This window comes from Colius striatus, chromosome 9 (genome assembly GCF_028858725.1).
Source record: "Colius striatus isolate bColStr4 chromosome 9, bColStr4.1.hap1, whole genome shotgun sequence".
Lineage (NCBI taxonomy): Eukaryota > Metazoa > Chordata > Aves > Coliiformes > Coliidae > Colius > Colius striatus.
The window spans coordinates 14,596,009-14,619,108 of record NC_084767.1 but is presented as its reverse complement, the minus strand read 5'-3'; the positions used below and the strand labels follow the sequence as shown (position 1 = coordinate 14,619,108).

General features: G+C 44.5%; 1 protein-coding gene across 4 annotated transcripts; it reads left to right on the top strand.

The window, feature by feature from the left end:
• Positions 1 to 5,440: 5,440 nt before the first annotated feature.
• Positions 5,441 to 22,852, top strand: RUFY1 (RUN and FYVE domain containing 1). 4 transcript variants are annotated; one of them, XM_062002405.1, is made up of 18 exons: positions 5,441 to 5,708; positions 8,948 to 9,121; positions 9,423 to 9,540; positions 10,165 to 10,266; positions 10,588 to 10,711; positions 11,126 to 11,184; positions 11,907 to 11,972; positions 12,591 to 12,660; positions 13,533 to 13,634; positions 16,473 to 16,589; positions 17,229 to 17,396; positions 18,505 to 18,602; positions 19,042 to 19,161; positions 19,662 to 19,791; positions 20,417 to 20,511; positions 20,932 to 20,980; positions 21,254 to 21,331; positions 22,146 to 22,852. In XM_062002405.1, exons 1-18 carry the CDS (start codon positions 5,441 to 5,443, stop codon positions 22,287 to 22,289), a joined length of 2,082 nt encoding a protein of 693 aa, XP_061858389.1. In that variant the 3' UTR covers positions 22,290 to 22,852. The 4 variants fall into 4 exon arrangements, with proteins under 4 accessions (XP_061858389.1, XP_061858391.1, XP_061858392.1 ...); XM_062002407.1 differs by having other exon boundaries at positions 5,585 to 5,659; XM_062002408.1 differs by lacking the exon at positions 5,441 to 5,708 and adding an exon at positions 8,689 to 8,773.
• The last annotated feature ends 248 nt before the right edge of the window (positions 22,853 to 23,100 follow it).

The following is a 23,100-nucleotide window of genomic DNA, read 5'->3' as shown; positions in this document are numbered from 1 at the left end:
AAAGTTTTTAAAGAGGCATTGCTATGCTATTACTCAGTTCAGTTCCAAGCCGAAGGACACTTAAAGATTGCCTTTAAAATCTACGTGATCTTTTAAGGTTGGCACAAAAATCTGGTATTTACAGCGTCGGCTGGGTAGGTGATGCCTTGAGAGCTAGTTGTTTTGTACCAGGTTATCTTCACGGTATGCTTGCCCTCAGTGTGTCCTTGCTGTACGTTAGGTGCTGCTCTGATACTAAGGTAGTGCCGTAGTGACACCTAGTGGGAAGATCTGCTTGTTGCCTCTCTTTTTACTGTACCAACAAACAACCGTATTCAGTAACAAAAAGGAAACTCAGTGTGTTGTTTTTACCTTCTTTTTTTTTTTCTAAAAAGCAGGCAATAGTTCAGAGTAAAACAATATACATACTGCACTTTTCTTCAGATTGTCATTTAACATCTATCTGGTGCTTTTTTGGTCTTAACTGAATGATTTGAATATATACTGAGCTCTGTTGCCATTCTTTTGATTCCACGCCAATATCTTAATGCAAGTTTCTTTTTCCATACTCTGTCTTTCCTTTTATTTACTATGAGGACACATATTTCCACCTAACACTATTTCCATTTCTTCCCAGGGATTCTAATGACCTTTGAAATTAATTTCAAACAGCTGATCTTTTCAGCAGTAATGAAGATTTTTTTCAAGGATGGTACTAGCTGGTACAGTGTGGGTTTGTTTTTTTTTAAAGTAATGCATGCTTTGACTCTAAAGGGGTGTGATTAATACCTTAACAACCAGAAAAATATTAATTTTTTAAAAAAATCACTCTTTGATTGAAGTGATTATAAAATATGTTATCTAATTAGCTGCACTAGAAGTAGAACAACAGCTAAAACTGTTGTCTCTCATAATCACTGTTACAAGGGGCGAATTTATTCACTGCTTGGGGGGTGGGGTGTGACTTCCTAAAGATAATGTCTTATCATTTCCTAATACTGTCACAGAATCACAGAAACTTAAGGGTTGTAAGGGACCTCGAAATATCATCTAGTACAACCCCTCTGCCAGAGCAGGACCACCTAGATTAGGTCACACAGGAATTCACCCAGGTGGGTTTTGAATGTCTCCAGAGAAGGAGACTCCACAACCCATCTGGGAAGCCTGTTCCAGTGCTCCTTCACCCTCACAGTGAAGAAGTTTTCCTTATATGCTGGTGCACAAGGGGAAGAATGATTTAGTGGTTTGAGGAATGGAGAGGGAAGGAACAGTACAACACAAGCAAGGAACCTTTTCTTGGTATTTGCTGCCGCTGTGACCGGTGTAAGATGGCTTCCGACAGTTGCACAACGTACATGTAGAGCTTATTGCCATCAAGCTGATACGAAGTGGTTGCTCAGAACCTGGTGGATGCAGCTTTACTCAGTAACCACTGAATTTTTTTTCACTAAATACTGTGATTTGTATTGCTCGGTGAATCAGGGTTTGCACATCAGGGTTTGGGGTTTTTTTATGTTAGAGTTATGCTTTAGCTACACTTGGTATTTATTATTACTAACCTTTTAAAGATAAAACATTTGACCATCTCATTTGTAGCATAATCTATGTTTTGCTGATTGGAGATGTTATAGGAATGCAAGGCATAACTGGTAGCTAATCATGGAAGTTCACCCTTTAGCATACAGAGGCATTTTAGCTGACTTTAAATATGTAAAGTGTGCAGTTCACTTGAAATGTTCAAAGGTAAAAAATTTCATAAAACATCACCCCACAAAACTCCAATAAATCTGAGATAAAGAGGAATTAACCAAGTAAACTGTCTTGCTAAATATCACTGCATGAAAATTAGTACTCCTTTCAATACCACTGAATGCAAATAATACAGTTTCTGACATTCTAAAATTAACTTTTTCCATTTTGGTTAGCCAGCCTTTTGTCTTAAATGTACACTTTCCTGATTAAAACAGGAATCCTTCAGGAATAACCTTTTTCTATACTTTGAATCTTCTGTTATCTAAATATTTCAAATGTGATTTATTATTTTTTCCCCTCCCTTCCTTAAAAGACAGAGGAATGGGGATGGTAAAACCAAATAAGGCCATGCAAGATCTGAATGAAAAAGGAACCAAATTTCACTTAGCTCAGACAGCTTCATAATGATACTTCTTCTTTAGAAGCACCTTGTCAATTTGTATGGTTAGGAAAAGCAAAATGTAGTAAATGGGTCACTTAGTTCCCTGACTAAATATTCAGTGAGCCTTAACAATTTTAAGTATTTTTGTGGTTACACAGAATGGACATTTATGTGCTCTGGCAGCTCTAGACATGCCACATAATGGGCTTTCAAAAGATAACACTGCTCATCTTCACAGCATAGCAAGAGCTGGACTAGTGGTCTGTAAAGAGACTACAGTGTCAAAATACCATCACCTGCAGAAGACAGAGATAAAAATAAGCCCACTCTCCAAGCTAAAAGTAAACAGTTTTATTCATGCATAGTGCCCCTCCTTGAGAAATCTGTGAATTGGAACCTAAGTAACATCACTTTGGGGTTTTTAACGTGCTTAAAGCTGTATCCTGCATAAACCACATCCTCCTCAGCTGCCCCAAATGACTTCTTAGGAATCTGTACTTGTAAACAAATCAAACCTCTCTAACTTAGGGCCCACTTATTGCTTTAAAATAATAAGTGTGAGGGTAGAGGGCATTTAATGCATTCTGTGGCTGACTTCATAACATTTAAGTCATTTTGACCAAACAGTCATAAGCAAAACACAATTCAATCATATGGCCATGTAGCAAAAACTTTAGTAAATTTCATATTGACAGTATAAAGTTCCCTGTTTGATCTCAGCAGACACCTGAAATAAAATAATCAAAGGTTTCTTTACTAGTAATAGAAGGAAAAAAAAGATCACATCTGATTACTATCTATGTGGTAACTTCACTTAATGTTTTTACAAAGTAGCTAATTGTCAGGTTGTAAAGGGGAGTCTGATGTATCATTGCCTTAGAGGAGCAACACACTGAGAGGTAAATAGGAGTCTTGGTTTGCTCTTATTTTCTCAGTCACAAAACTTTCATGCCCTATTCTTCAGATGTATTGAAAAAGAAAAGCTATTTCAATGCTTCAAATTCTGCTTTCCTTCTCTAGCCAATATTGCCCTGACTCTAATACCGGGTGGATAGTAAAAGGCAGAAAATCAATGTAAAGTCTTAGTCAAGTCAGAGGTGTATTCATATAGACAACTGCAAGATAACAACCCACAAAGCTACTAGATACAGCTGCCTTATAAACACAGCCAAATACTGCTAGAAGCCACAAGATGGAGCAAAACTTGGCTCCATAACCTTTTAGGCAATGTAGCTTAAAACCTATACTTAGCTCATATGAATCATGAGTGAATAACAGGCTGATGATCTCTCAGCAAAAATATAAAAGCTTCCACGTGCTCTGTGGAACAGTTAATTTTCCAGTGTCTAAGAAGCCAAGAAGTCAGAATCAATCTTAAAGTAGCTTAGAGCTTAGAGTAGAACAAATAAGATACACATTGGAATATTTATTTTGTTCCAAGGCTATTGAAATTGGTCTTCGACCCTCCTATTCCCTCCTCCTTCTCACATTTTGTTGTGTCAGGTTTTTTTTAAGAAACTTTGCTTTATGTACCAAAATAAAAAGCTAATAGGCAGCACTCATGACTAAATGAGTGATGTATCTCAAGCACATACAGTTGATGGATGGAAAAATGGACAATAGTCTGTCCATCAGTAGGCTGTATCATATCTGAGCTACCCAGTAAGATCAGATTCTCATTCTAGGGTAATTTCAGTTCTTCTTCATGACAGATCCTTTCTACCAAACACAGCCCAAGTACATTAATGAAGTAGCCTTACTGAGTACAGCTATTTTTTAATGACAGTGATGCAAGCATGCACTTTTTGAAACAGTGAACCTGTCACACCACCATTTTAATCAAGATACAATGACTTGAATCACAAGGCAGACTAACAAAGATCTCAAAGTTGTCACAACTTGACTGCAAAAACCTGGGATGTCAGAAAATACAACGAATTTTCTAATTGAAAACAATGTTTGGGAAAGTAGATAGTGATAAAACCCTGCAAAGTGTATTTTTGTTGTTTTCATCACTCATTGCAAAGTAAACTTTCTTCATCTTCTACCTCTCTGAGTCTTGAACTCAGAACATCAAGCAAACTGCTCAGTTCTGGAAAGGCTTGCCCTATAGCCCCGCTTGTCTTAGTCACAGAACCATTTAGGTTGGAAAAAAACCTTTAAGATCATTGAGTCCAACCGTTACCCTAACACTGCCACATGCACCACTGAACAATGACTCTGAGGGCTATATCTGCATGTCTTTTGAATACCTCCGGGGACAGTGACTCCACCACTTCCCCGGGCAGCCTGTTCCAATGCTAGACACCCTGTTGGTGATTAACTTTCTCCTACTTTTTCCCGTCCAATCTAAAACCTCCTTGGTGCAAGATGAGGCCTTTTCCTCTCATCCCGTAGCTTAGGTCTCTCATCTTGTCAGGGAGCTGCAGACTGAGGCAGTCTTCCCCTCAGCCTCCTTTTCTCCAGGCTAAACATCCCCAGTTCCCTCATCTGCTCCTGGTAGCCCCTGCACTCTGCCTCTCAGCCCCCGCGCTCTGCCTCTCAGCCCCTGCGCAGCCTCTCAGCCCCTGCGCTCTGCCTCTCAGCCCCTGCGCTCTGCCTCTCAGCCCCCGCGCTCTGCGCTCTGCCTCTCAGCCCCTGCGCTCTGCCTCTCAGCCCCTGCGCTCTGCCTCTCAGCCCCTGCGCTCTGCCTCACAGCTCCTGCGCTCTGCCTCTCAGCCCCTGCGCTCTGCCTCACAGCTCCTGCGCTCTGCCTCACAGCCCCTGCGCTCTGCCTCACAGCCCCTGCGCTCTGCCTCTCAGCCCCTGCGCTCTGCCTCTCAGCCCCTGCGCTCTGCCTCAGCCCCTGCGCTCTGCCTCTCAGCCCCTGCGCTCTGCCTCTCAGCCCCTGCGCAGCCTCTCAGCCCCTGCGCTCTGCCTCTCAGCCCCTGTGCTCTGCCTCTCAGCCCCTGCGCAGCCTCTCAGCCCCTGCGCTCTCTCAGCCCCTGCGCTCTGCCTCTCAGCTCCTGCGCTCTGCCTCTCAGCCCCTGCGCTCTGCCTCTCAGCCCCTGCGCTCTGCCTCTCAGCCCCTGCGCTCTGCCTCACAGCCCCTGCGCTCTGCCTCACAGCCCCTGCGCTCTGCCTCACAGCCCCTGCGCTCTGCCTCTCAGCCCCTGCGCTCTGCCTCTCAGCCCCTGCGCTCTGCCTCACAGCTCCTGCGCTCTGCCTCTCAGCCCCCTCTCAACCCTGCTCGTGGCTGCAGCCGCTTTCCAAGCGCCGCGTCGGGCAAAGCGGCGCTTCCGGCTCGGGCTCGATTGCTCCAGCCTAGTGTCATATGACCCGCCAAAGATGGCTGAAGGGGAGCTGTGCGGTGCCGCTGCCGCGGAGACGCCAGACGGCTTCGAGATTATTGACAAGAAAGAGATTCCTCACGCAACCGAGCTGAAAAACGAGGAAAAAGATAGACCCGAGGAAGCAAGGTGGTCTGCTCCCATCTTGTCGCTAGCCAGGAAGGCCTCGGAAAACTTAGCGCTGAGCTATGGCAACGCTCTGAAGTCGGCATCTTTGGTAGGACTCATACCCAAACCGGGCGGCAATGGCAGCACCGCGAAAACAAGTATGGTTAATGCTTATTTAGTAAACTTGCTTTTATGGTGCGCAGATAAGCTTGCTCCCGTAAGTGCTGTCGGTTAGTGTCAGTGATAGCTCTTAACTTGGGATTCATCTGCTAAAACCTGGTGCTGCAGGTCTTAATTTCAGCGAAGGTAGCAAAAACAACACAGATGTAGAACTTCTCGAAACTTGTTACAGTCAGAAGAACCTTAGACTCTTCAATATATTTGGGGAAATTTACTTTAGTTCTGTTTGATTGCTTTTCTCCCTCTCCCTCAAAGCTCAGCCTGGCTGTGCCCACGAGTGAACATGTCCGTGTGTTACCCTTCCTAGGGGCTGCTCCTACAGAAGGAACTTCTCGCACAGCTCTCATGTCAGGAAGGGGACCAGTGAACTGAGATGCAAATTTGTTATAAATTATAACTATGCTAAAAAGCACCTTCTATTTAACCACAGCTTGCTCTGTTAAACATCTGTATTCATGAATACAGCAGCCATGCAGATTTGTGGAACAGGTCTCTTAGAACTGAATTAAAAGGGCTTTAGTTGAATTTGTAAGGAAATCAAACTTCTGCGACATTCAGAACATGGAACCACGTTCAGATGTAGCAGTGGCTGGACTGGAGTCATGCGCTCCAGAGTCTCAGATGGCACTTCACGGTTTTGGAGCAGTGTAGCTCAGTTTTGCAAAGTGGTGCCATTTTTTTTCTGTGTTTAATAATGTTAAACTCCAGCTGGAGTTCTGTGTGACTGCATGGTGAAACAAGTTACTGCTGATGGATATGGGGCAGGGGAGTGGGTGAAAACTCCTCAGTGTTGCATAGCCAGAGTTTAAAATTAATTCTGTTCTGAACAAAACAGATTCTTCCCTTTCTCTGCATCTCAATTTCTCACAGATTTTTCCTTGATGCCCATCTTAAGCACCTGGGATGTAACCTGACAAAGGGCAGAATACCCTATTTTCTTGGGTTGCTTTTGGAATAATGCTGTGAAGAGCTGTAATTCAAAACAAAGTACAGCATTTGGCAAGGGGTGGGGAATAAAGTGTTTTCCTGCCTGAGATGGACCTCTCAGACTTAATGGAACTTCTACCATGATATTTCAGTTTTTTACCTGTAAAGTGAGGAAATATAACACTATCTCCCCAAATTGTTCAAAGTATTCAGATAATATGTTGATGAGGTTTATGGAAAATATGAAGAAAAATCTGTTCATAACATACATACGAAACATAGGCACTAAGTCATCTATTCTGCATGTTCCACCTGCTCATTATTACCTTTGACTGAGCACTATAAATTCAATTTAAAGCAGGTATTTTTAAGAAATAAGCTGAGGCCTGCAACACTACTTTTAGAAAACTAGCAAATTGTTCCCTGCTGCTATCTGTTTCCAGAGATTTTGTAACCTCTACCGGCTACTTCAGATCTCTTGATTGCATACAAACTGTGCTGCACACCATGCAGTCAGTTGGACGTACAGAGAGGCACATCATAAAGCCAGGGTCTGCCATTGAAGAATGTATGTCCTGCCTTGCAGAGAAGGCTAGGAGTTAAATAGAAACCAAGATAGACTTGCAGTCTTTGAGACCAAGAAATGGAGAACTTGTTTTTTCTTCCTGCTGCAGTGTTTTGACTTCAAACTATGCTGACTAATTACAGCAAACAAGGCACGGGGCTTCAAACAAATGTTTAAAATGAATCTGTTGAATGAGATATGAGACTGTGTGACTGCATTCCTAAAGATTGCAGCATAATGCCTGTGATCTCTCTTGCAGTTAGGTAACCCAATTCCTAATGTTTGAGGCTTGGCTTTGGTAAGGTATCTAATACCCGTCTGTTTTGCATGCACCAGCTCGTATACATATTTGAAAAAGATATACTTGACTGTATAAATTTGGAATGGTCTAAAAAAGTATTGTAACTATTTAGCTTAGTACAAACCCTTATTATGACACTGATTAATTTAAATTTCTTTTCAGAAGAACATTTTGTTCTCTGGTGATTTTTTTGGTGGGTTTTTCATTCTTAAGTCTTGTGGATAATACAATACATGCATCTTGAGCAGGGCTTACAAGCAAAGTATTCCTAACAAAGTAATAGTTAAAATTGAGGAAACCATGAAAATAAGTTGGTGTTGCCACTGAAACACACAAATACACAAAGAAAGTCGCTGATTGTGTGTTGATGTGTAACCTGACAGTGTTGACATCAAAATTCTAAATATTACATCCCTTTTAATCCCCAGTCTCATCTCATTACACTATGTGCAACTTCGAGGTACCCGCTATGTTGCCTGTAGTCATTGATACAATAGGCTGCTGAGAAGACAGGAGTTTGAGTGCTTTGTGATTAGTAAGAGCAACTTGATTAGAATGACTCTGCCTGCTTTGAGTCTTCCAACACCGGAAGAGTTCTGCTTGGGTTTAATCCTAAATTAAGCGCACAGAGAAGAAGGTAATAACTTTCATTACAGTGACTTTGTGTGATAGGAGGAGTAGCACTGACCATCTTGCATGTGACTGACACAGCAGCTCTACCTGTTAGACAGGGTTTTCTGCAAGGGAGTATAACCACATTTGATCCGCAGCTGATAGCAGGATTCTCCTAAGGCAACAGCACCAGCCCAACAGAACATTATGGTGGCCACAGCTCTGCGGCTGGCAGCAGCTGTGGCAGACTGAAGGGGAAGGGGTAGCTGGCAGCCGGTTTCAGCCTCGCCCTCCCTCAGGCTCAGGGGCGCGGCCCCGGTCCCGCCTTGGCGGCAGCGCCTCGCACCACAAACTCCTTCTAAGATGGCGCCTGGCGCCACGCGCGGCCCGCCCTCGCGACGCCGCGGTCTCGCGAGAGTTGCCGGGGGCGGGGCGGGAGCCGTTGCCGTGGGAACGCGCGCGCGGCGCAGGGGCCGCTTCAGGCCGCGGCGGGGCCCGGCCGCGCGCGCGCTCTCGGGCGGCGCCGGGTCCGGCTGGGCCGCGGCTGCGCAGCCCCAGGGAGCGCCGGCGGCCGAGGCCGGCAGGGCCGGGAGGCGGCCCCGCGCCGCTCCGCCCCGCTGTCAGCTCCCGATCTGCGCGTAAGGCGAGTTGAGGTTGGGGGGGTTCACCCGGGGCTTGTGCCCAGAGCTTCTCAAGCCGTTCGGCTCCGCAAGATGGAGGGCGGCACCGCTCTTGTCAGCGCTCGCAGGGGTCGGGAGCGCGTTTCTAACGGCAGCTCTTCTTTCTCCACCCTTGTGTCCGTGTGTGTCCAGGTTCGCGTTGCCACGCCATGGAGGAGCGCGCCAACCTCATGAACATGATGAAGCTCAGTATCAAAACCCTGATCCAGTCGGCCCTGAGCCTGGGCCGGACCCTGGACTCCGACTTCCCTCCCCTGCAGCAGTTCTTCGTGGTGCTGGAGCACTGCCTCAAGCACGGGCTGAAAGGTGAGTGGCCACTCCCCTGTTCACTGTGTCGGGTCTCACTGTGTCTCCAGGTTGGCTGCTGTATGACATATTAATCGCAGACACTATGTGATGCTAATCAATATTACAGGCATAACTATGTGGTTACATTATCATATGCTATGTACTTTGTACCTCTTAAACTGTCAAGCTATTTTTAATGCCCCTTTTTTATTGATGTGCTATGAGCTGGTAAGATGAAGTGAAAGAGACTAAAATTTGTAATTCTGCAGTTGGACGCCTGTCACGTTTCCTCACAAGCTTCTCTGTGTACTCCCTTTAGTGAAGAAGACTTTTATTGGACAGAACAAATCTTTTTTTGGTCCTTTGGAACTAGTGGAAAAACTTTGTCCTGAGGCATCAGATATAGCAACTAGTGTTAAAAATCTGCCAGAGTTGAAGTAAGTTGATTGTTGGGGATGATGTTTTTCATTTACAGTGCTAGGAACAAGAATCCTTTGTGTAGTCCTTCACCTTCCTTAATGAGGTCTTGTTCCCAAAGAGAAGAACAGGGTATGTAGGAGGCACTAATTCCTCCAAGAGATAAGGAGGATGTCTCAAAATACTCAGTGCTTCAGACTCAAACAGTGTTGTCAGACTAAAAACAGCATTCCAAAATTTCAATGACCTTGATAAAAATAATTGTAAAGATGTTTTCTTTCCTTTCCTTGTATGAATTTCTGTCATTTTGTGCATGTGATAGTAGTATTTAATTTGGGTAATTTGGGATGATAGAAAGAAACTAGTTTTAATGCCAGGATATATCAGTAGTTAGGTTATGGTAGTAGTTGAAAATACGTGTGTCTTTCCAAGTTAGGAAGAGTTTACAATGTACTTTCCCTTTGCTAAAGCAATATGTACTTAAATGTTTCTTTCTGTATTCTGGAGACAACACTTTATTTCCTTAGGGATTATTTTTTTAGTTGCTCAGGTTTGAGTGAATAACAACCTTCATCTCCTTTTGTGATTTTGAATTGCACAGATCTACTTAGTGCTTTGGTTTTCCCAAAACATTTTCCTTTTAGGACTGCTGTGGGAAGAGGAAGGGCTTGGCTTTATCTGGCACTCATGCAAAAGAAGCTGGCAGATTATCTCAAAGTACTGTTGGACCATAAACATCTGTTAAGGTAAGTGCAGGTGTTTGTAGGTTGTATTCACAGGATCACAGAAACCTGGCATTGCTGTAGTAAGAGGCCATTAAGTGACCAGTTTAAGCTTATACTTGCAGCCTGCAAAGGAGCAAGTTATTCATTGCAGGGAACTACAGAGGAACAAGTCGAGTATTTTCTGTGAGAGTTCTGCTTCTTCTGCCTTGTGCAATAAATTCAGTGAGAAGGGGCTGATCAGCTGAACTTTATAACAGCTAAGTTACTGTTGATATGATTTCAGTGGTGGAAGTACCATCATAATTCTTTGATGCGCAGCGATGCCTTTAATATTTCTTCTAGTGAATTTTATGAACCTGATGCTTTGATGATGGAGGAGGAAGGAGCAGTCATTGTGGGTCTGCTAGTTGGACTGAACGTTATTGATGCAAACCTTTGCTTGAAAGGAGAAGACTTGGATTCCCAGGTGAAGATTAAAGCTTAAATAAGATCAGTCACTATAAGATTCTAGTAGAATTAAGCCCATCCATAAATACTTTACGGAGATGAGTCCAGAGTTATGTCCAGCATGTCCTGTGTTGAAGCTTGTCACTGAATAAAATAAAAAGTATGTAAGTATCCATCTCCTTAAGGAACAGTTTATGGACATGCTGTCAAAGCCAGTAACTGCTGGGAAGCTGAGCACACTGGGTACTGTTATTTTGATGCTTTTATGACCAGCGCTAGCTTCCATGTCTGCTTCAGCTAGAAAGAGTATTGGTATTGTCTGTCTCTGAGCTTAAAATTCAGATCTTTCCTTTTTTCCAAACATAAAGTAATACCTGCTGCTATGCAGAATTGCACTGTGAAGGTTTGTTAATATCTTACATATATTTTTCAGGTTGGAGTGATTGATTTTTCCTTGTACCTCAAGGAAACACAGGACATTGATGGCAAACAGTATGTATGGTGATTCTAAATTGTTATTTTTTTGTAGAGCAAACCTGTCCGACAGCCCATGGGAGCACAGGAATGCTTGAGATCTCAAACTTTTAACTATCCAAAGAAGAGAATCCAAAATAGATTTTGTTACCTAAAGAAAAGTTCTTGTTTTCAAAGGTAGAGCCAGTGGGAATTTTAATGATATAGTATGGAGAGTTTGTGTCCTGAGCTTGGACCAAATTAAAAGCACCCAGAATTTTAGGTTATGTTTTTATATGATTTTAGGAGACATGATCTACCAGGTCACCCACTACTAAGTCACTGCATGGTTTCTAAGTGCCATTTCAGAAACACACTCAATTAAGTATCTGTCTTTGCAGGAAAGGTCAGTTATGGAGGAAAAACAGTAATTTTAGGTGAAACATTAGGTAAATTGGAGACTGTGACTGTTAGCATCACTGTATCTAGATGACCTGTAATAAATGGAGGAGACTTTATAGTTTATGCGTCAGGCATTTCAGAGTACTTTACTACTCAGCTGCTGAGGAGAAGTAGCTAAAGAGCTGCTTCGTCTCCCTAGTACTTCCAGTCTAGCTCAAGCACAAGCATTCTTACTAGAAAAGAAGAAAAAGTTTCAGCTCAGATTGCAGCTATTCTGAAAACCCTACATTTTCTGAAAGCTAACACTTGAGAATGAAGGAGTTTCTTCTCAAACTATAAATTCTCACTTTTACAACTAGAGATGGAGGAATTACAGCTGTCCTTGACCAGAAGCATTACGTGGAAGAACTTAACCGACATCTAAGGTGGGGTTTTCATGTCTTCTAATGTACAAACACTTGTTCAGCTTTTCCAATATGGCTTTGAATGTCTCTGCTGGCTTTGAGTCTTGTAAACTTGTGTCTGATATTGAAATGCCTTTTCCGATTATTTCCCAAAACCTTAGTTTCATTTTGTAATCTTCTGATGCCATCTGCAGTGCAGAAAACAAGTCTGTATAATAAGGGTTTACTTTCTTGAGACTTACTAGTGATTAACAGAAGATTTTGGAGCTACTTTTTCAAGATAAAACTATTACAAGTTCATCTAGAATTTCATTCTTTAGAGAAAGTCTCTGTTGTTCCCCTGTAGGTTCCTCAGAGCAGGCCTCACCCTCTTGAACATGGGAGGTGTTAAGACTGCAAAAGCAAAGCCACATAAGAGGGCTACCAAGCAATACAGTAGGCTGCCAGCTGCAGGGAAATGCATGGTCTTCTTGGTATTGGAAGAGAGACAGTTGTCCTTCTTTTGTGGGTGTTTTTTGCCAGGTCACCAAAGTATTTCATTAACAAATACAATATTGTAAAAGTATGTCAGAGGATAGGAATAAATGCAGAATGTTGGCACTTTATTTGCTGTTTTTATGTATCTCTTCCTTGCTGCAGTTGCACAGTTGCAGATCTTCAGAACAAAATAGACTGTTTAGAAAAGACCAATTCAAAACTACAGGAAGAGGTTTGTATCTGCTCTGTTAATTATTTCTTGTAGCTCTTTTCCATCAGAGGCATAACTCCTTAAGAGTAGACCTTAGACCTAAAATATTTGCCTTGATCCTGGGAAAGTGGGGGGAAGTTGTAGGACTGACATGAGTTGGCACGTGGGGAAAGCTGGGTGGAAAGCTTCTACGTTATGTTAGCTTAAGTGAGTTTTTTGTCTTTCAATGGTGTCTCCACCCAAAAGTGATTCTACCACTGTAATGAGCACGACTTGTCCCTCTTCATTCTGCACATGCACCTGTGTACATGTTTGTCATGTGAGTTAAGCAGAACTCAGAAGAAGAGGTGGAGGAGAATCACACTTTGATTAGGAAATCTTTCCTGTCTGGGAACCGAAATAGATTCCAGTAGCATGCATGATGGTGGTTGGTTTGGGTTTTGTGGTGGTGGGTATTTGTATATTTATATGTGGTCCAATTTCCAATACTTTTTTGAGTATCTTCACTTGAAAACACCACAAGGTTCCACGAGTGAATGTCAGCCCTGACTTGCTAGATGTCTTGTAGTTCACACCAAAATGAACACCACAGGTCCTGTGGCAGATGTTAGTCTTTTACACTAGGATGCTTTTTATTTGCACTGTTAATATTTAAAAAAAAAAATTATTAGGGTGTGAAGCAGAAGTCAAGTGAATGAATGTTGGTGGGCTTATTGAGACCTTACAGTGAGTATGGCTGCCAGAAGGTCAGCAGCTTCAGGGGGAGGAAACGGGGCGAAAGGGGAAGTGAGCAGTGCATCTGCTGCAAGGGCTGAGCTACTAACTTTAGAATTCCTCCAGATGCTGTATGCTTGTACAGTCATTAAATACAGATCTATTCTCTTTATAAACAGCTTGCAGCAGCAACCGACCGAATTGGGTCACTTCAGGAAGAGCAGCAGCAGTTAAAACAACAAAATGAATTAATTCGTGAACAGAGTGAAAAAAGTGTAGAGGTGAGACACCTAATTAAGCATGATGAGGATCCTTAAAATAAGTCACCTCTTTTGATCAACTGGAACTAGTGCTCTCAAAAGCGCTTTGAACTGGAATGCCAAGGACAGCTCAGCATGCTGCTATGTAAATCGCTGTTTCTGTGTATAGCATGCACAGGCATTGAGTTTTGCTGTTCTTTACTACACACTAAACACAGGCTTGCAGAGGGGAGAAAGCTTTAGAAAGAATAGATTTTTTTTCATCGGATCTCTGAATGGTAGGGGTTGGAATGGACCAGGATCACCTAGGTCAGGTCACACAGAGACATATCCAGGCCAGTTTGGAAACCTCCAGAGAAGGAGACTCTACAACCCATCTGGGCAGCCTGTGCCAGGGCTCCCTCAACTCAACATTAGAGAAGTTTTTCTTTACGTTTAAATGGAACTTCTTGTGTTCTGGCTTTTGTCCATTATGCCTTGTCCTGTCACCGGATACAACAGAAAAAAGTGCTGCCCCAACCTCCTGACATCCACCATTTAGATATTTGTAAATATTAATGAGGTCCCCCCCCTCAATCTCCAGGTTAAACAGCCCCAGTTCCTGCAGCCTTTCCTCATAAGGAAGATGCTCCAGTTCTCTGATCATCTTGGTGGCCCTGCATTTGACTCTCTCCAGAAGTTCAGTCCCTCTTGAGCTGGGGAGCCCAGAACTAGACATGGATGAGGCCTCACCTGAGCAGAGTAGAGAGGGAGCAGAACCTCCCTTGACCTGCTGGCCACACTCTTCTTCATGCATCCCAGAATGCCATTGGCCTTCTTGGCCACAAGGGCACATTGCTGGCTCATATTTAGCTTATTATCAACCAACACTCCCAGGTGTCTCTCTGCAGAGCTGCTCTCCAGTAGATCAATCCCCAGCCTGTACAGGTGCATGGGGCTGTTCCTTCCCAGATGCAGGACTCTGCACTTGTCCTTGTTGAACCTCATGAGGTTCCTCTCTGCCCAACTCTCAAGCCGGTCGAGATCCCCCTGAATGGCAGCACAGCCTCTGGGTAATCAGCCAGTCCTCCCAGTCTGGTGTCATCAGCGAACTTGCTGAGGGTACACTCTGTCCCCTTATCCAGGTTGTTGATGAAGATGTTGAACAAGACTGGCCCCAGAATTGATCCCTGTGGAACTCCACTGACCACAGGCCTCCAACTCAACTCTGTGCCATTGATCACCGCCCTCTGAGCTCTGTCATTCAGCCAACTCTCAATCCACCTCATTGTCCGCTCATCCAAGCCACACTGCCTGAGCTTTCTGATGAGGATGTTATGGGAGACAGTATCAAAAGCCTTGCTGAAGTCAAGGTAGATGACATCCACTGCTCTCCCCTCATCTAGCCAGCCAGTTATGCACTCATAGAAGGATATCAGGTTAGTCAATCAGGATTTCCCCTTGTTGAACCCATGTTGACTCCCCCTGATAGCCATCTTTTCCTTCATATGTTTAGAGACAATATTCAGGATGAGTTGTTCCATCACCTTTCCAAGGATGGAGGTGAGGCTGACTGTAGTTTCCCATCCTACTATCCTTGCTGGACTGGGCTTCCCGAGGGCTGGCTTTGGCTGTACAGACTGAAGCAAAGAAGACATTCAGTAGTTCAGCCTTCCCTGTATCTTCAGTCACCAGGGCACCCTCTGTGTTCAGCAATAGGCCCATATTCTCACTAATCTTCCTTTTGCTGCTGATGTAGCTGAAAAGCCCTTCCTTGTTTTCCTTAACTTTCCTGGCCAGGTTTAATTCTAGAAAGGCTCTAGCCTTCCTGGTCGCACCCCTGCATACCCTGGCAATGTTCCTATACTGTTCCCAAGAAACCATGTCCTGTTTCCACCTCTCAGAGACAGCTGCTTTCTGCCTGAGTTGTCCCAGCAGATCTTTGCTCATCCATGGAGGCCTCCTGCCTCTTTTTCCTGCTTTCCTCCATATGAGGACACACTGGTCCTGGGCTTGGAGGAAGTGACACTTGAAGATCAACCAACTCTCTTGGGCACTTCTGCCATCTAGAATCACATCCCATAAGATCCGTCCAAGTAGATCTTTGAAGAAGCCAAAGTCGGCTCACCTGAAATTCACAGTCACAATTCTGCTTTGTGTTCTGCCTCTTCCCCACAGGACCTTAAACTCTATCATCTCGTGGTCACTGCAGGCAAGGTTGCCTCCAGCCTTCACATCACCAACCAGACCCCCTTTATTTGCTAGCATAATGTCCAGCAGCACACCCCTCCTCGTTGGTTCCTCTGTCACCTGCAACAAGAAGTTGTTGTCAACAGTCTGTAGGAACCTCCTGGGCTGCCTGTGCTTAGCTGAGTGCCTTTGCCGGCAAATATCAGGGTGGTTGAAGTCCCCCATGAGGAGCAGGGACTGTGATCGTGAGGCAGCTCTCAGCTGTTTGTAGAAGGCCTCATCACTTCCTCCTCCTGATCAGGTGGCCTGTAACAAGCTTCCACAGCAGCATCACCTACATTACCCTGCCCCTTAATTCTCACCCAGAGACATTCAACCTGCCCCTCATCCCCTCCCAGGCAGTGCACTCTAGTTGCTGCCTCACACAGAGAGCAACTCCACCTCCTCACCTTGTTGGCCTGTCTTTCCTAAACAATACCCATGGCTTTTAATTATTTTAAACCCCATGGCTTTTAATTTTTGTTCTTTGAAATGTCATGTTGTTAATGCTTGCCAGCTTATTAATTGCTAAATAGGAGGCTTTTCCTTGAAATAGCACATAGAAATACTGTGTTACCCACAAGAACTTAGGACGCGTTTTAAATATGTGGCTTTGTGATCTTCTGTAGCTTTTGCTGATATTTCTTGTAGGTTACCAAAGAGGATACAAAAGTAGAATTGGATACTTACAAGCAGTCACGCCAGGGTCTTGATGAAATGTACAGTGATGTTTGGAAGCAGTTGAAAGAAGAGAAGAAGATTAGGCTGGTAAGGAAGGAGACTCCAGTATAGAAAGTGAAATGAATGATACAAGGTTGTCTGTAAGTTAAGGCAGCGTTACAAGTGTGTGTGCTGTGCACTTCTGACAGCTGCTCAGGATTCATAAAGGAATTGTAGGCAAGTTGCTGGGCATTGGTCATTAACAGTGTCTGTAAAGAGCTGGAAATCATAGCTTTTGGAATGCTGAAAATAAAAGGTCTTTTTCTGTTTAAGAACCTACCAGCATTATTATACTAGAGATCAAACACAGGCAACTGTCTTTATGGAGGAAAATATGGTCACACAGTGAACTGCTGATGAGTGACTGATGAAGAGTCTGCTCAGGCTTGCTGAAGCCTGTGGCTTTAGGTTGACCCAACCGCAGCTGCCAGGAGAAATGCTTCATCTGACAGACCTCAAAGTTACACCCTAAGCTCTACACCCCATGACAGCACATCTGCACCCTTGCCCTGATCGGGGGAGCTGAAATAGTGTTTTGGTCTCCCTAACTATGTGTATTATGTATTATTTGAAACCTAATTCTTCTGTAAAATCGTAAATCAGTAGTAGTTTGTGTATGGGGTTTGTATGAGTTTGGAAATGCTGACATATAATTCCATAGCAGTAACAAGGAAATCTCTTTGTAAGGAACTAGAGAAAGAGTTGGAGCTACAGATTGGAATGAAAACAGAAATGGAAATTGCCATGAAACTTCTGGAGAAAGATACTCATGAAAAACAAGACACTTTAGTTGCCCTTCGCCAGCAGTTAGAAGAAGTGAAGGCTATTAACTTGCAGATGTTTCACAAATCTCAGGTATGGGCCTAGTGGAAAATCAAGAGAGCAGCTGTAGGGGTGTTCTTTAGTCATGTGCAGGAGATGCACATGCACTTAAATAGCATCTGAATTCATACTTAGATGCAATAGTTTTCTTGAGAATACCTAGGTTAAAACTGTAGAAAGAATTGCTTAATTTTTGTGTTGTGCTGCATTATGTGTGTGATATTGGGTGTGTTTGGAAAGAAAGCGTGGCATAAGGTCATCCAACAAAGGCTGGTACAGGTGGGCTGTTCTTGCTAGGGAGAAAGTGTTTGCACAAGTCCTTTGTTCTAACCACTGAATGATTAGTCTATCAAAAAATCACTTACTGTAGCCAAGAACTGTCTTGCTTTTCCTTCCCACCTGTGTTGGGGGTTGGGGTTTTTTTTGTCATTTGGGCTGTAGCGTTTTGTCTTGGTTTGTTTGTTTCAAATGGACACAAATACACTGACAGGCATTTCTACAAGGAAGTGTTGGAGTAGCAGAGTTCACATGGAACACACAGAGCTTGTCTCCATTAATGAAATCAGGGTTGAACTAGGCTTCCCCTCCCATACCTGCTGCCAGAGATGCAGGGGGGATTTCTCTCCAATTGTATGGACTGTTTGCTGGTGCTTGTTCAGGTCTTATCCAGGGCTTTGCCTCCTTCACAGATGCACAGACACTTGGCAAGGCAGTGGCCAGTGAAAGCCCGGTGCTGCTGTGCCTTTGCTTTCAAAAGCAGTAGTTATTTTGGGGATCTTTTTTTGGCTTCCTGGTTCCATGCTCAGAGTGCAGTTGTTGGATTCAAATAATAATTGATATTCTTACCCTGACAATTTGGTGATTTCTTCCTTCAGGTTCATTTCTGAAGTGAAGATTTTGGGCTTGTAGCTGATGTCATACGTCAAAACTTCAGCAAATTGGGTTTTTTCTGAGCTCTTAAGTTGAGGAATGTCTGCTCTGGCATTATCAGCATTTTGTTTGTGCATTCTCATTAGACCCAGGCATGGCCTGTAACAAGCTAAACATTCTTTATCTAGTGGCAGACTTGGTTAAACACTGACACTTTGTGCTTTGGAAAACCGAAATGTGTTACCTGGAAAATGTATTACTCCTTCCACAGAATGCAGAGTGTTCATTACAACAGAAAACAGAAGCAATATCCTCTTTTGAAGGAAAAACAAATGAGATGATGTCCTCCATGAAACAAATGGAAGAGAGGTAATAATTACAAGCTCAAAGCATCAACCCTGAAGTGAGTCGGAAGTTTCCAACTGAAACCTTTACAGAATGCCCTCCCATACCCCTGCAGATGCTGAGCCATGCCAGCATGACCGTGTTTTTCCATTCTCCCTCAGACCACCCTCTGCACTTGCCTGTTCTCCCCAGGCAAACACACCCATAACTGACCCATTCAAAAACTATAAGGCAGGCTGATTAAAAACATGTTGATGTTTGGTTTAAGAATAGGTATGACTGTGTCTTTTGGGGCTTTTTTGCAGAAACAGATGCTTTCAAAAGTCATTGTTTTCTCCATGAGTATTTTCAGTCAAATCTTTTATAAAGATGTGTCCAGTAAAGATCATTGAGAACAAAATGAGAGGGTGTAGGTCAGGAGTTTTATCAATTGCAACCAATGTACACATTCCTCACTTTGTAGATTGCAGCATGCAGAAAAAGCAAGGCAAGCTGCTGAAGAAAGATGCAACAAGATGAAGCAAGAGCTTGCTGGCAGGCTGGACACTTGTCGGCAGCAGATGTCCCAGATGGATAGCAAATGGTATTTCTTCTGATCAGTTTGGGGTCTTTTTTCCTTCCTTTTTGCCATTTCTTTAACAAGTACTTTTGCCTGCTTTTGTGCTAGGGCCTGAAGAGGAATAGGGGTAGGTTTGAGTTAGACTGGGTTCAGCAGGTATGGACAGAAGCACATGGGTCTGGCATCGCAGTGGGCTGGGCGTTTTTGGAGGGGGTCATTTTTAAACATGACTATTAAAACACAGGTGATCAAATATGGACTTGTGGGGATTGGTTTTGATTTTTTGTTCTAGTTTTTTTTCCTTGTAGCCTTTCATTGCTGCTTGTTTTCTGTCACCTGAAAATGCTCATATAGTTTCTGATACCTGCTGCCACATCCCTGTTGTGTCCCCCTAGGCAAAACATTCCAGTGTTTTGCCTTCTTTTGGACAAGATTTCTTCTTCTCATACTGTTGCTGCACTTAAGTGCTGTTATAGGATGTTTTTCTGCTGTAGAGTTTCTTAGAATTAATTCTTTCTAAATAGCACAACTCTGGAAAAGGAGTTAAAATCTGAAAAGGAGCAAAGACAAACTTTGCAAAGAGAACTACACCAAGAGAAGGATGCTGCCACGCTGCTTAAAACAGAACTGCAACAAATGGAAGGACTGAAAAAGGTATGGCCAGTGCAGTGTGCCTTGTGTTGGGAGCTCCAGCTGCCTTGGAAGCAGCACAAGGCTTGCGTCTGCAGCAGAGTGTCGCTGCACCTGTGTGCGAGGGCCGGCGGCAGCTCAGCTGAGTTGAGGGGCAGTTGAGGGGAAAACACCCCGGCTCAGGGAGGAAGCACCAACTTCAGGGCTTTCAGAGGCTGGGTCACTGAGGGCTTTCAGCTGTATATAATGGAAGAACGTTGTAAAGCATTCAGAACAACCGAACGTGATTTACTTTCTAAGCGTGAACATTCCCGTTAACCTGAGGAGAGTTTGCTCCAGCATATCTAGCGGTTGAGATCATGGAGACACAACGTCTGTACACCTGTGTGCAGGCCGCAGGCTGCTACATTCAGGCTCTGCTTGGGGATGCTTAAGGCCTGAAAGTCTTACTCTTTCTGGTAAACAGAGTGAAATGGTTTAGTTATTTGTGCAGAAGCCATGGGTAGTGCAGCCACGTGACCCTGAAAATCAAACCTTAGGAGTGGGCAGCTTTGTAAAGGGGCTTATTCTGGTGAGCTGCTTGGGGAGCTGGTCTCGCTCACAGGTCAAACATAGCATGCAGCAAACTAGAATTTGCTTGATTTTCTAGGAGCTGAGAAAACTGCAAGATGAGAAGCAGCAGTTAGAGAAGGTCTGTGAGGAACAGGAGCAAGCTCTTCAAGAAATGGGACTTCATCTCAGCCAGTAAGTTCCAGGAACTGATCTGTAAGTGATATAACCTGGAGAGAGAAGTATCAGACTATCACAGATAAGTTTCAGATGCATCCAGTTATAAAAATCAATTAACTGAGAATTTTAGGAGGCAGTTGCTGTGCATGGGAAACTGAACAGCTGTGAAGTCCCAGCAAGGGCAGACGGTTGTGTGAGTAAGCTGGCTCAGATGGGAAACACTGGAGTAAACACCTGGGGCTCAGAGGGGAGCTGGGCTTTGCCAGAGCGGGCAGCTCCCACAGTGGCAGTGTCCTGAAGATACTGAGCGCTGCAGGGTTGGAACGGGAACTGACTGAGGAACTGGAGTGTGGATTTGGTGGCTGGACACTGGCATGGCAGGGAAAACTGAACACAACATAAAGTCATGCAGAGGGAAATTTTGTTTTTTTCTAGGTCAAAGTTGAAGATGGAAGATATAAAGGAAGTGAATAAAGCACTAAAGGTACTCACCTCTCATGGGTATTTTGACTAAATGGATGCATTTCATTTAACACCTTCAAACTTCACCATGACTATCCTACTTTGAAAGATGTGGCTTGATGTAGGTGAACTTGCTTTAGCAGGATGGCTGGACTAGATGATCTCTAAAGGTTCCTTCCAACCCCTACCATTCTGTGATGGCTTTTGATAAACACTAACACTAGTAAACTGCCTTTAGAATGTATTTTACACATTTATTTGTATCTCCAGTGAGGTCTGCATCCCAATTTTCTAGGGTCATACCTGGCTGAAGGATGATGAAGCAACACACTGCAAGCAATGTGAGAAGGAATTCTCTATCTCAAGAAGGAAGGTAATTGTTGCTCAGAGGCTTATTTTGCTCTCTTTGTCATGGAAAGTCCCGGAAGTGTTCAGGGCCAGGTTGGATGGGGCTTGGAGCAACCTGATCTGGTGGAAGGTGCCCCTACCCATGGCAGGGGCATTGGAACCAGATGGTGTTCAAGGTCCCTGCCAACCCAAACCATTCTGTGGTTCTATAAAAAACCAAAAATGGTGCTGTTTCGTAGTTTGCTAGAGAAGAAGGGTACTGCTTCAATTCCAGATCATGGATGGCACAATTATTACACTGACGACTAAAGTGGCATTTCCCAGCCTAAAAATCAAGTCTTCTGTGTGGGTGCTGTGCTGGGGCCGGAGCAGCTGAAGGCTCTTCCCCGTGCTGAGGCTTATCTCCCACCCCCATGGGGGTGGCAGGGGGATTGGGGGTGGGATGCCGACAGCCCCATCAGTGTCCCATGGGCACAGGGGCAGACAGGCCACAGGGGGCTGCTCCAGGGCTGGGGACAGCTCAGCCCATGCTGGGGCCATGGAGCAGCTACATGTCCCCATGTATGGCCGGGCCTGGCGGTGCTGCCTGGCAGCAGGGCTGAGCTGCACAGGGAGCCAGGGCATAGCACTGTGGGCTGGGGGCAGCGGCTCCCCCGGCCTGGCCTGCAGCTCCTGGGCAGGGGCAGCATCTGTATCCTGCACAGGAGAGAGCACTGTGGGGAGCAGGGGACCTCTTGGGAAGTGGAGGATGGGGTCAGTGGACTCCAGCAGGTTTCTAAGGTCTGATTTGCACCCAGACTTTAGACAGCTGTGCTTACTGCTGCTAACTCTGTTTGTAGCACCACTGCAGAAACTGCGGGGACATCTTCTGCAACACTTGTTCCAGTAATGAACTTGCACTGCCATCGTACCCGAAACCTGTCCGTGTGTGCGACACTTGTCACACTTTGCTCCTCCAGCGGTGTTCATCCAACTCCTCCTAAGCCTCCCCTGACCCGGGACCACGTTAACACAGGAACGTAGCCATTATTTTTTTAACCCTCCTGTGCAGCAGCCTCTCTGGGCTCATTTTTCACTGTCAGAGCAGTGTAAAGTAACTTGTAGGGATTATGCAAGCTAATGTTTCTCCATCAGAAATAATTAAGAACATTCTATTAGCTGTAGTTTCCCTTAAAAGTTATCTTTGAAACTTAACAATGCAGACTCACTTTTCTGATTTTTGTAGGCATTTGTATTAATATTTGTATATGGCATTTCTACATGAGTTTGGTCGCTGCCCCGTCACTGTCTCTGCACATCATCAGTTCCTCTGTCATCACTGTGGGTGCTGCTGCTCCTCTCAACGGCTCCTGTACAGTTTTGTATTATACTCCAAGTGCAAAGAGAAGTGGATTTATGAATTGTCTCTGAGCAGAGCTGGATGCTGGGCATCAATGAATGTGCCTTCTGTTCACTGCAGAGTCAAATCCCACCCTGTACCTGTTCCCAGCGTTGCTATGACTGCAGTACAGCAGTTACACAATAAAGCCTTTTGCAAAAACTGAAAGCAAGGCTGAGGTTCTGATTTAACAGCTGTCACTCACAGATCCTGGAGAACATAGGGCTGTGCACCTTGAGGGCTTCAGCCCTCGCTCTCCCTGTGCAGATGCTGTGTGTGATGGACAGAGGTGTGCTATGGGGACGTTCCTGGAGGGTGCTGAGGTGCTGCCAGGGTCCCTTGCCCAGGAGCGAGAGGGTAGTGACTGCAGCGTGTGCTGGCCATGGGGCCAGGGCGCAGGAAGTGCCTCAACGAGC